This window comes from Vitis riparia, chromosome 19, assembly GCF_004353265.1.
Source record: "Vitis riparia cultivar Riparia Gloire de Montpellier isolate 1030 chromosome 19, EGFV_Vit.rip_1.0, whole genome shotgun sequence".
Lineage (NCBI taxonomy): Eukaryota > Viridiplantae > Streptophyta > Magnoliopsida > Vitales > Vitaceae > Vitis > Vitis riparia.
This window is the reverse complement of record NC_048449.1, coordinates 4779370-4792262: the sequence shown is the minus strand read 5'-3', so window position 1 is coordinate 4792262 and position 12893 is coordinate 4779370. Positions and strand designations below refer to the sequence as shown.

The 12893-nt window shown below is 34.5% G+C and overlaps 1 protein-coding gene across 1 annotated transcript; it reads left to right on the top strand.

The window, feature by feature from the left end:
* Positions 1-27: 27 nt before the first annotated feature.
* Positions 28-4102, top strand: LOC117909117 (receptor-like serine/threonine-protein kinase SD1-7). Its single transcript, XM_034823018.1, has 8 exons — positions 28-106; positions 496-1737; positions 1857-1958; positions 2230-2429; positions 2588-2798; positions 2920-3154; positions 3254-3401; positions 3643-4102. The coding sequence occupies exons 1-8, from the start codon at positions 28-30 to the stop codon at positions 3949-3951; spliced, it is 2526 nt and encodes an 841-aa protein (XP_034678909.1). The 3' UTR covers positions 3952-4102.
* Positions 4103-12893: the final 8791 nt, after the last annotated feature.

Genomic DNA, 12893 nt, shown 5'->3' with positions numbered 1-12893 from the left:
TTCCACGCTTTGAAAGTAGGAACTATTATGACGTCGACCCTGGTCCTTTTCATGCGGACGAATGAACTTGATCTATCACTTGGAAAATTCTACAATACCTCCTTCGGTACTTTGTTTTTTTTTATTTATTTAAAATGGCATGTGTCCCTACCCTATTAGCCCAAAAAAGTGAGTATGGTACCGAAAAGTGCTTTTCGGTACCCTAACAAGACCCCACTTGGAAAATTCTACAGTACCCCACATCCAAGGGCCCAAGATATTCTTTCGTACCTACCTCACAGTACCCTATAATTTTCCTGAAAGATATATTGGAAGGGAGATCAGTGGAAAGGAGACTTTGACCGAGTCGCCGAACCTCAGATATGCTACTGCCTGTTTTGGATGGCTATAAGTTTATTGGCGGGCTGCTTAAACGCTGCTTATGAGTTATGGCTAGCATGAAATTTTCAACCAGAAGGTGGTCTGTTATTCTTGTTTTCTTGCTTATTTCTTCAGGTTTTCACTTGGAATTTGCCGATGCATTCACAGATACAATTTCACAAGGTCAATCAATCACAACCTCTCAGACCATCATATCTGCGGGTGGTGAATTTGAATTAGGATTCTTTTCTCCTGGAAACTCCACAAAATACTATGTGGGGATATGGTACAAGAAAGTATCAGAGCTAACCATTGTGTGGGTAGCTAACCGAGATTATTCATTCACAAATCCGTCTGTGGTTCTTACTGTCAGGACAGATGGTAACCTCGAGGTTTGGGAGGGGAAAATTTCATACAGGGTGACAAACATATCATCAAACAGCAAAACTAGTGCCACCCTGTTGGATTCTGGAAATCTTGTTTTGAGAAATGACAACTCGAGTATCTTATGGCAGAGCTTTGACTATCCATCGCACACTTTCTTGCCGGGGATGAAACTTGGATACGACAAAAGGGCTGGAAAAACATGGTCATTAGTGTCATGGAAGAGCGCAGAAGATCCCAGTCCAGGAGTTTTCTCCCTGAAGTACGACCCTAAGGGAACCGGCCAGATTTTTATCTTGCAAGGGTCTACGATGTACTGGGCTAGTGGCACCTGGAACAGGGATGGGCAGGTTTTCAACTTGATTCGTGAGATGCGCTTAAACTATGTGTTTAATTTCAGTTATTCGTTTAGTAAGGAGGAGAGCTATTTCAATTACTCTATTTATAATTCTTCCATTATAAGCAGATTGGTGCTGGATGTGTCAGGGCAGATTAAGCAAATGGCATGGCTTGAAGCCTCTCATCAATGGTATATGTCTTGGTTTCAACCAAAAACGCAATGTGAGGTTTATGCTTACTGTGGGCCTTTTGGAATCTGCCATGACCATGCAGTCGATAGATTCTGTGAATGTTTGCCAGGTTTTGAACCTGGCTTCCCTAATAACTGGAACTTGAACGACACATCTGGAGGGTGTGTGAGGAAAGCAGATTTGCAGTGTGGCAATAGTACTCATGCTAATGGGGAGAGAGACCAGTTTCATCGGGTGTCTAATGTGAGACTGCCAGATTATCCACTAACACTCCCAACGAGTGGTGCCATGCAGTGCGAGTCAGATTGCCTAAATAACTGCTCTTGCTCTGCTTATGCCTACTACATGGAGAAGTGTACAGTATGGGGTGGAGATCTTCTAAACTTGCAACAGCTATCAGATGACAACAGTAATGGTCAAGATTTCTATCTCAAACTTGCGGCCTCTGAGCTAAATGGGAAAGGTAATAAAAGTAGGGAATGGTCAAACTTTTTTTGTAGAAGGACAGAGCATATGATTTTCTTTTTCTTAAATACAAGATGAAGTTCATCAAAGATTAGTAACATTTATTTCTTTTTGCAGTTTCAAGCAGCAAGTGGAAGGTATGGCTAATTGTTACACTGGCCATTTCCCTAACTTCAGCCTTTGTCATTTGGGGGATACGGAGAAGGCTACGAAGAAAAGGTCAGTATTTTTCATGGATAGAAGATGGCCAAGCGATTCAAGGGCATTTAGATTCCATCTACACATACAAAACCATTTCTTTTCTGCAATGAGTTCATTACCATTGTTGTAGAATAATTAAGGCCTTATTAGGATTTCGATTTCCTGATTACATGTGAGTGTGTACCAGGCACTACATTGTGATAAAAATCAATAATGAAACAATTTATTCCCATTCCAGAATTCCTACATTCTTATGATACTTAACATCTGTTTCTTCTTTATCAAGCAGGGGAAAATTTGTTACTATTTGATTTAAGTAACAGCTCGGTAGGTGCCAACTATGAACTTAGTGAGGCAAATAAAGTATGGAGAAGCAAGAAGAAGGAAGTTGATTTGCCAATGTTCAGTTTTGTGAGCGTATCTGCTGCTACCAATAACTTCTCGATTGAAAATAAACTAGGAGAGGGTGGTTTTGGACCTGTTTACAAGGTGAGATTCGTATCATTAACAGCAATGCGTTTCAGAAAAGAAATGTGAAAATTCTTCTGACTGTTCTACAATCTGCCCTTAACTGCAAAGGCCCACTAGGCACATACAAATTTTCTTTTACTTGATGTAATTGTACTTAGCCGAAATTCCCATGACAGGGAAAGTCACAAAAAGGGTATGAGGTAGCTGTGAAGAGGCTTTCAAAAAGATCTGGACAGGGATGGGAGGAGTTAAAAAATGAGACCATGCTCATAGCCAAGCTACAACATAAGAATCTTGTGAAGCTGTTGGGCTGCTGCATTGAGCAAGATGAGAAGATATTGATTTATGAGTATATGCCCAACAAAAGCTTGGATTTCTTCCTATTTGGTTGGTAACTTCTACATATCTGAACTTCTGGGTACTGTGTATTCAATAAAAAACATTCATTATTATTCACCACTTATTTGCTAACATAAGTTTGTATTTATTTGGTGTAAAATGGAGATAGATCCTACAAAACATGGGATTCTGAATTGGAAGACACGGGTTCACATCATTGAAGGGGTTGCTCAAGGACTTCTTTATCTGCATCAGTACTCCAGATTGAGGATTATTCATCGAGATTTGAAGGCTAGCAACATTCTTCTGGATAAGGATAAGAATCCTAAAATATCAGATTTTGGAATGGCAAGAATATTTGGAGGCAACGAATCAAAAGCAACAAATCATATAGTTGGGACTTAGTAAGTGAAACCTGACAAATTCTAAAATATGTGAATGTTCATAAACATTGGAATTCATGCAGCTACTGAATGATTTTTCTCATTAATAATCAAATCCAGTGGCTATATGTCCCCTGAGTATGCTTTGGAAGGTCTTTTCTCCACTAAATCTGATGTCTTTAGCTTTGGGGTCTTGTTACTGGAGATTTTGAGTGGCAAGAAGAATACTGGATTTTACCAAACCGACTCGCTCAATCTTCTTGGATATGTGAGTAACACAATATTTATTCACTTACATAACTATTTATGATGTTTTGATATGCTAATTCCTAGTTTTCAATTCCCTTGTTATATCACCTATCTGGTTGTCTTGGGCTACTGGAAAATTTTCACATTATGTCTACCACTTAGTTTCAAAGCTTATTTTATTTTGTTGGCCAATATAAAAAGGACTTTATTATCTTTTACTTTTCGGGAATTTGCATCAATGGATAATTTTCTTCATTTAGGCATGGGATTTGTGGAAAGACAGCAGGGGGCAGGAGTTGATGGATCCAGGGTTGGAAGAAACATTGCCAACACACATTCTGTTGAGGTACATCAATGTAGGCCTTCTTTGTGTTCAAGAAAGTGCAGATGACAGGCCTACCATGTCTGATGTTGTCTCAATGCTTGGCAATGAAAGTGTACGTTTACCTTCTCCAAAACAACCGGCATTTTCAAATCTGAGAAGTGGGGTGGAACCACATATATCCCAAAACAGGCCAGAAATTTGTTCCTTAAATGGTGTGACACTTTCAGTTATGGAAGCACGATAATGGTTCAGAACTTAATATATAATATGCTTAAATTTCAGCATATTGTCTTGTATTGTTCTTGGTGAATTCATAGCTCATATACTAAAATGGACAAGTGACCTTATGTGTGTATTTTTCTTCCAAAACAGTTTAATAATCATCTTGTACTCAATCCTCCTATGGATTCAGACCTGTGTCTCAGCTTCCTATCTGAAATTGCTACTAAATCTGACTTTATCCGGTCAAATTTGGATTTAGTTTGAAAATGATCTGTTCCATTGTCGATCCAAAGAGTAAAATACAACTTTTTTCATTGCTTAGTAGCTAACAAAAGGTGCCTCTGGGGCCAATCCAGCTATAGAGAATCAACCACCCACCTTCCACTTCCTCTCTTATGGATGTTTCTGAATGCCCTGGCATATGTATATCATGTACATATACACCACCAATTTGGCCTGGGATCAGTTTTATCGAGTATTTCAGGAGACAACATAAAACAAGTCAAAAAGTAGATAATTACGAACTAATTGGCCATCCAGCACAGAAAATCCATCTCCCAATGGGGCCTTAAAGCACTTGAATTTACTGTTCTTTCCATCATTATTTTCATTATGGGCATGGTCTAGATTGAAGAAAGGTCCGATACAAATTGGAAAAGTCATAGAAGGAAATATATCTAGGAGGGAATCCTAACACAAGGTCTTTCAAAACTGCTACACCTTGCTTTGAATGGTACCTGGTATCTGCATTGAATGAGTGTTTTTCCTATGTCCACCATTAAAATGAATGGGAGTCTCCAAATTACATAGATTTTTTTTTATAATGTATTATTTTATAAATTTCATAGAATTATTAATTTAGTATTTTAGCCCCGAAGTCCGTAAAAAACATTATTTGCTTGAGGTTATCATATTATCATGCATTAATTTATTGAAATTCTACTATTTTTTCCTTAATTAAAAAGTGAATTTTTAATTTTTTTAATTTTTTAATTTTTTTTTTAAAAAAGGTCACTTTTCTCTCTTTTTTCTTTGGAGTCTCTAACTCTATACCACTCGAACTCATTTTCTCATACAAAATAAAATTAATCAAATTCAAATTTGAAACATTGAAAATTAATCAATAACATAAAATTCAATTGAAAAATGAATTTATATAATCAAAAACCTTAATTACTATCAAATTACTAACTTTCTAACTATTTACATGATTAATCATTATTAGATTTTTATTATGACAATAGATTTTGGTACTGATGATCTAGAACCCTGATCTGTAGACACACAAGTCCCTGTCATCAAACCCTGATCTAGAACAGTATTTGACATCATGGAAATGCACTGATGATCCATCCACTAGAAACTTCACTTGGAGATTAGATATTCCCAGGCTGCCTCAACTGGCTGTTGGCATGGGATCAGTCAAAAAGTACCGCACAGGGCCATGGAATGGAGTTTGATTTAATGGTTTACCAGTGTTTCCCAATGAGGAGGTCTATTTACCATTAATGATTTTTAATGAGGAGAATGTATATAACTTGTCTCAGGCTGGCAACTACTCTGCTACTCTGAGAGTCACCATCAATCATTTAGGCTTGCTGCAATGGAATATATTGAATGAAAGCAATGATGAGTGGACTACTATGTACACAGTACCATATGACCCATGTGACAACTATGGACAGTGTGGTGCTAATGGCATTTGCAGGCTTTCCAGCATGCCAGTCTGTGAGTGTTTGAAGGGGTTCACCCCCAACTCAAAAGGAGAATGGGAAATGCTTGATTGGTCTAGTGGATGTGAAAGGGTAGGGTCCTTGGGTTGCAAGAGCAAAGATGACTTTATGAAGGTCTTAGGGGTGAAATTGCCTGACTTGTTGGAGTTTCGGTTGAACAAGAGTATGAGCCTGAAGGAATGTGAGGCAGAGTGCTTGAAGAACTGCTCCTGTGTGGCGTATGCGAATTCAAACATTAAAGGTGGAAGCAGTGGTTGTTTGACCTGGTATGGAGATCTGATTGATATTGGAGGGTTCACAGATGGGAAAAGTGGGCAAGACCTTTATATCAGATGTCCAGCTGGGGAACTAGGTAAGAGTATTCGACACTCTTTTCACTTCCAAGCTCTTTTATTGTTCATCCATGAAGGTTTAACATGCATTGCAATCCGGATTGCATGGTTGATTATTTTCTCTAGGTGAGTTAGGATCTTTTTCATTTTTGGGATATGAAAGAAAGTTAGGATTGTTTGTCATATATCATAGTGGGACATTATCCTCGGTAATGGTTTCTATCTTTTAACTAAAGGCACAGAAACAATTGATGGCCAACTCTCTCTGCAGTAAGGTGCAGACAAGACTGAAGCGAGGATTTGATAACAAAATTTTTTAGCAAAATGATTAAATTTCTTCCCATCTCCTGCTTCAGGGTCAATCCATGGTTCAAATAAGAAGAAATAACTGGTTGCTGTCCTAGTTGCATAGACCATTTCTGGAATGCTAATCTTGGGCTTGGTGTTCTGGTGCATAAAAAAGAAAAAAAAAAAGAGGTAATCCTAATTATTGGTCCATTCATTGTTTCAACTTTCATCATTGAAAATCTATATCATACAACTGGATCCTGAGTACAGTAACGAAGTAGGCACTATCTCATCAATAGGCCTGGAAAGTGAGATGGAAGATTTAGATTTACCTTTGTTTGAATTGGCTACCATTAATACTGCTACTAACAACTTCTGTGTCATAAATAGAACTGGCACGGGCAGCTTTGGTCCTGTTTTCAAGGTAACATTTGATTGTAAGAAAAAGTGTGTTTCCTATGAGACAATATGCAGGGCAGTTTGTCAACAGGACAAGAAGTAGCAGTGAATAGGTTGTCAAAGAATTCAGGACAGGGTCTTTAAGAGTTTAATAATGAGGTTTTTTTAATTTCCAAACTCCAACACAAGAATCTTGTTAGGCTTTTAGGCTGCTGCATTCTGGGACAAGAAAGGATATTACTTTATATATGCCCAACAAGAGTTCGGATTATTTTATTTTCGGTTTGAACTTCTCAACCCTTTATATCTCTTTGGATTGGTTTGGGTACATGATCATCCATATCTTACTCATGCATCTATAGAGTACAAATAGTTATAATCACAATTTACAAGGGTTGAAATGATGTGCAGATCAAAACAGAAGAGCGTTATTGCCATAGAAAAAGGCACTTTGACATTGTTATGGGGATCGTGCAAGGACTCGTTTATCTCCACCAAGATTCCAGACTTCAAATCATTCATTGGGATTTTAAGGCAAGCAATATACTGCTAGATGAAAACCTGAACCCCAAAATTTCAGACTATGGCTTGGCAATAATTTTTGGAGGGGGATGAAATGGAAGCAAAAACAGAGTAATTGGAACATAGTAAGTTCTGTACTTCGACTTTAGAAATGATGTGCTTTTCCTTGAAATAACTTATATTTGAAATCTTCATGCAGTGGCTACACGTCCCCAGAGTATGTGATTGATTGCAAATTTTCTGTTAAATTTGATATCTTTAGTTTTGGTGTGCTTCTGCTGGAGATTGTGGCTGGTATAAAGAACAAGGGTTTCTATCATTCAAACTACCACCATAATCTTCTGGGACATGCAAGTAGAAAGAATGAAAATCCACCTCTGTCACACACACACATCAAAGACGCATGCCCTCTCTTGCTTTTCTGACAAAGTATATGGCTTCCAATTGCTTTGGAAACAAGACAAGGCCTTGGAAGTAATGGATGCATGTTTGGAGGACTCATGTATTGAATCCCAGCTACTAAGATGCATACAAGTCGGTTTATTGTGTTGAAAACCTCCCAGGAGATAGACCAGCTATGCCATCTGTGATTTTCACGTTGGGTAATGAGGGAGCAACACTACCTTAACCTAAACATCCTGGTTTCTTCACAGAAATAAGTATGATCGATACAGATGCAACAACAGGACGTGAAGAGTTACCTTCAGAAAATGTAGTAACCATCTCAGTGCCAGAAGGTAGATAAAGGATTCAAGCACTGTGTCAGCATGTGCAGGGTGCATCCAAGGTTTAATTCATGTAGGATATAGCACTAGTCTCTTCAATGGATGGGCACCAATTTCCTCAAGGTTGCAAAACTAGATTACAGCTTGGCCCCAAGGAGGCCAAGGTATTGGATTTACTGCACTAGAACCATATCTGCTGGGCTTCATAATCCTCTAAATGTATGAATAAAATGTGCTGGAGTGTGTCCTCTATGGCAGCTCAGGGCAGTGTGATTTGTAACTTAAAACTCACTAGTAAAACTTTTGAAATTCATATTTTCACAGGATCAAGTTGCGTATACGCACAAGAATGTGGATTCTGCAGTCACCTTAGCTGCTTCACTTTATTTTCCTCAGAGTTTACATTTGCAGGGCTTATATAGATGCTGAGCTATACAAAAAATCTAGATTTCAAGAATTTCTAGAGGTGTTCAAAATCCTTTGAAATGTCCTTGGGAAGTGCAATGAGCTTGCAACAAATTGGAGTGAATGGAGATAAACAAATTGAAAATCAAATGAGAGGATTTGAAGCTTAAACAAATAAACACCTTCACATGATAAGGTGTGAATCTCTACTGTCTCTCTCAAGTTAGACATCTTTTAACTTCTTTTCATCTTCCCAGAGGCTTCAAAATTTTTTGCAAAACATTAACTTGAATACTATACAGTGGCAAACCTTAGTGGGAGCTTTCAAATTATTTAGGAGAAAGAATTCAAGAACTATGTAACAGATGGTTCACATAGGTTCTTTCCTTAGGACTAACATGGAAAGAATTCAGGTAAATGGAGACGAATGTTTATCAAATTAACAGAGACAAACCTGCCAAGCAACCATTGAGATGCTGCAAGCTCAATTCAGATAGTTTGATCTTGCAATATTTTTCTCCAATTAATTGAGGGGGCATAAGAGAAGACACTGATTTTACATCTTAGTAACTTGTTTTTCATTGGAATTGGAAAATTCCAAGTTACCCTGTTCAGACAGTTCTTCCAATTGAAATGATTGAGCCCTTAAACTTGCATAGCACGGTATTCTGTTAAGATTCTGGAGTCTTTGAAGACTGCAACCTGATCCACTTGATGCTGTGTCATGGTTCTATTAACTAGCTGGTCATGTCTTAACCCCAGTTTAATTAGAATCTCTTACTATATTCTTCCTAAACATAATGTTTTAAAAGAAATTAACATATTCCTATATGAAAATATGGTCATTGGATACCTTTTTTAAAATAATAGAAAATTTCTTACAAAAAATATATCTTAATAAGAAAATATCAAAGACTTACATGTTGACTCAAAAAGAAATTTGATACACTTTCCACCACATGCTTTATTCAAACTCAAATGTTCTTAGCATACATATGAACACGAGGGGAAGTGAGGAATGAAGCAATTAACCAAAGTGATTTAACATTTTTTTTTTTTTTTTGTGGAGAAGAATTTAGTATTTTAAGCTTGACTTTGACTCAAAACCTTTTGTTCATTTGGGAAAATTGAATGTGAAGCTGCCCATAAGCTAACCAGAAAAGACATGTATTTATTGTTCCTTTAATTATCAATTTTATTTTGGGCATGACCTAGATTGAGAAAGGTCCAATAAGGCTTATATAAAAGTGATGGATGAAAAGGAGTAAGGTCCACTTCTTAATGGGAATTAGGTGGAGAATCAATGATGGCCATATTTTGCTACCTACCGCATTAGATTGTGCTTAAGGCTTATCTAGGGAAGGTAATACCATTGCACTTTACTATGATCCACTACCTCATGTTCGTGTGATGATTATGGTATACGTGATACCTTTAATGTAAATTCAGTTTTTTTGAATCTGTATCATTTATATAAAATGATGTAAAGTGTTTTTTCAGGCACACCTTTAAAAGTGATAAAAAGTGTTGTAGATTTGGAAATAGTTTTCATTATATTGTATTTTAAAAAAATAATTTTAAATTCACTGTACAATTATAAAAAATCTGACTGAATGTGGTATTCTTCCGATTATTAAATGCATCTAGCAAAAAGGTCCAACGTGTTACAAAAATCATAAATAAATGAACAGATCAAACTATCAGATTAGCCATTAGGGTAGGGCTTTTTTTAACTTGTACGACTATTTTACAAAATAATTCTTAAAAAATGGTACTTTGAAAAATAATTCTTAAAATATGGTAGGTATAAAAATATTTTCAAATTTTTAGCCACTTTGAAAGGTGTTTTTTGAAGAGACACTTTCTATATTTTTCATATCAACCATAAATGTTAAAAAAAAAAAATTGAATTTACACTAAAGGTGTCTCTTGAAAAGACTCCTTTCGTAATTCCATAAAATTGAATTTATGTTAAAAGTGTCTTTTCAAAAGACATTTTTCCATAATTTTTTTATTAGTCATGCACGTTAAAAAAATTGAAATTATACTAAAAAAATATCATTTCTACAATACCATAAAATCAAATTAATATTAAAGGTGTCTCTTGAAGAGACATTTTGGATAATTTTCATATTCGTCACACAGTGAAAAAAAATTGAATTTACATTAAAAGAGTCTATATAATTCCACAAAATTAAGTTTATACTAAATGTGTCTTTTGAAGAAACACTTTCCATAATTTTTATATTAGTTACCTATAAAAAAAATTAAATTTATACTAAAAGTGTCTCTTGAAGGAAAACCTTTTAATATAAATTTAATTTTATGGAATCGTGGAATGTGTCTTCTGAAAATACACTTTTAGTATAAATTCAATTATTTCAATAAATGACTGATATAAGAATTGTTGAAAGTGTCTCTTCTAGAGACACCTTTAATATAAATTTAATTTGGTGAAATTGTAAAAAGTGTGTCTTAAGAAGACATCTTTAGTATAAATTCAATTTATTTATTATGCAACTGATATGAAAACTGTGAAAATTGTTTATTTAAAAGACATTTTTAATATAAATTCGATTTTATAGAATTATACAAGGTGTCTTTTGAAGATGCACTTTTAATGTAAATTCAAATTTTTTTAACGTGTGTTATATAAAAATTATGGAAGGTGTCTCTTGAAGAGTTACTCTCAATGTAAATTTAATTTTTTGAACGTGTATCATTTATATAAAAATAATGTAAAGTGTATTTTCAAAAGAAACCTTTAAAAGTAACAAAAAGTATCATATATTTGAAAATAATTTTCATTGTACTATATTTTAAAAAATTAATTTTAAATTCATCGTACAATTATAAAAAATCCTTATAGGTTACTGCAAACAACTCTTTGGTGCCATACCTCCAAATGGTCACAAGTGAGATTGTGATCAGTCTAAAGCAATTATAATAAAAATTAGTAATTTGTCACATCAACTTTTAATGTTTTTAGAATATCATCTATCATGCATTTCAATTTTATTTATAATATTTATTTTATTAATTAAAAATTATAATTTAATGTATCTTACCTAATATTAATCTATACTAAATTAAAAACACGACACTTATAAAACATTTCTACCCAAAAATATCTTTATAAACCTGTCTTTTCATACGAAAAATGTCTTTTCTTGTCGTAACTCTTTCCTATGATAACAGTTGAGAGCTAAAAATAACTAAAGAAAAGTTTTTCAAATCCATTTGTTTATAAATTCTCTTTCAATAAATATTTTTTTATAAGTTTCTCATTTGATGTTTGCATTTGCCTTTGACTCACTACCATGTTTCTCAGCAAGCATCTAAGTATCTAAATTCTCTATTATTTTATTTATTTATTTATTTTATATTGACTTTTGGTTTTGGTTTTGACAATGCCCATTTGTGTTTATAACCATTCACCCCCAAAACGCTATCATAAATGTTAGAACTATGTTTTCATTGTCCAATATTGACATATTGTCGGTTTGAAAATGGGTATGAATTATAATATAACTTCATAATAATAATAATAATACTAATAATAATAATAATAACCAAAGTGATAAATTAATTGTTTCAAAATAATTATATTTATTTTAAATGTTTTCTACTTTTTTCTTCACTAAAAATAAAACTTAAAGCAACGGTAATATTTTAAAGAAATAATTAATATTATAAAATTTGTTTTAGTAAAAAACAATTATTTAAATAAATTGAGGTTCCATTTGAATAGTGTGTTTTTTTTTTTTTTACTTGGTTGAAAGCTAAAATTGAAGCAAATCATGATTTTTTGAACAAAAAAATATTATAAAAATTTCATGAAATATAAAAAACTTCTCAATAAAACTTTGAAACAACCTTTTTAAACACTTCCGTATTAAAAATTCCCTTCAAGGCCAAAAGCATAAAAGCTCTTATCCAGTTTTTCAAAATAAATTTTAAAATTTTCAAATATGTTTAAGACGAAAAAAAAAAAAATCTAATTTTATCTCCTTGTTTTTGTATTTTATTATTTTAAATTTATTATATTAATTATTTATATTAATTTGATAATTATTATTATAAAAATGAACATGAATGTAGATATTTACACGAATTTTTTTTTTGAAAAAAAACCATTAATCTTGCTATATATTTAGTTTTACAACGCTATTACTTTATTAGCATGTCAGATAGCTCAATGGCCTCACCCTTGCTTTTAAAGCTGGAGTCAGTGGATCAAATCTCTGCACAGGCTCAACTGGTTTGGGCTTTTGAGATTGGATTGGGCTTTGGCCCTCCTTTAAACCCTCTAGGGCTCAACTGGTTTGGGCTTTTAATGGGTGTCTGGCTGTAGCCCCTATTGGACTTCTACAGCAAGTGGAAGTTTGGCCCAAACCTAGCCTCAAATACCTTGCAACACTAAAAGCAACCTAGCCTAGAGATTGGATTAGGCTTTGGCGCTCGTTTAAACCCTCTAGGGCTCAACTGGTTTGGGCTTTTAACAGGTGTCTGGCTGTAGCCCCTATTGGGCTTATACGGCAAGTGGAAGTTTGGCCCAGG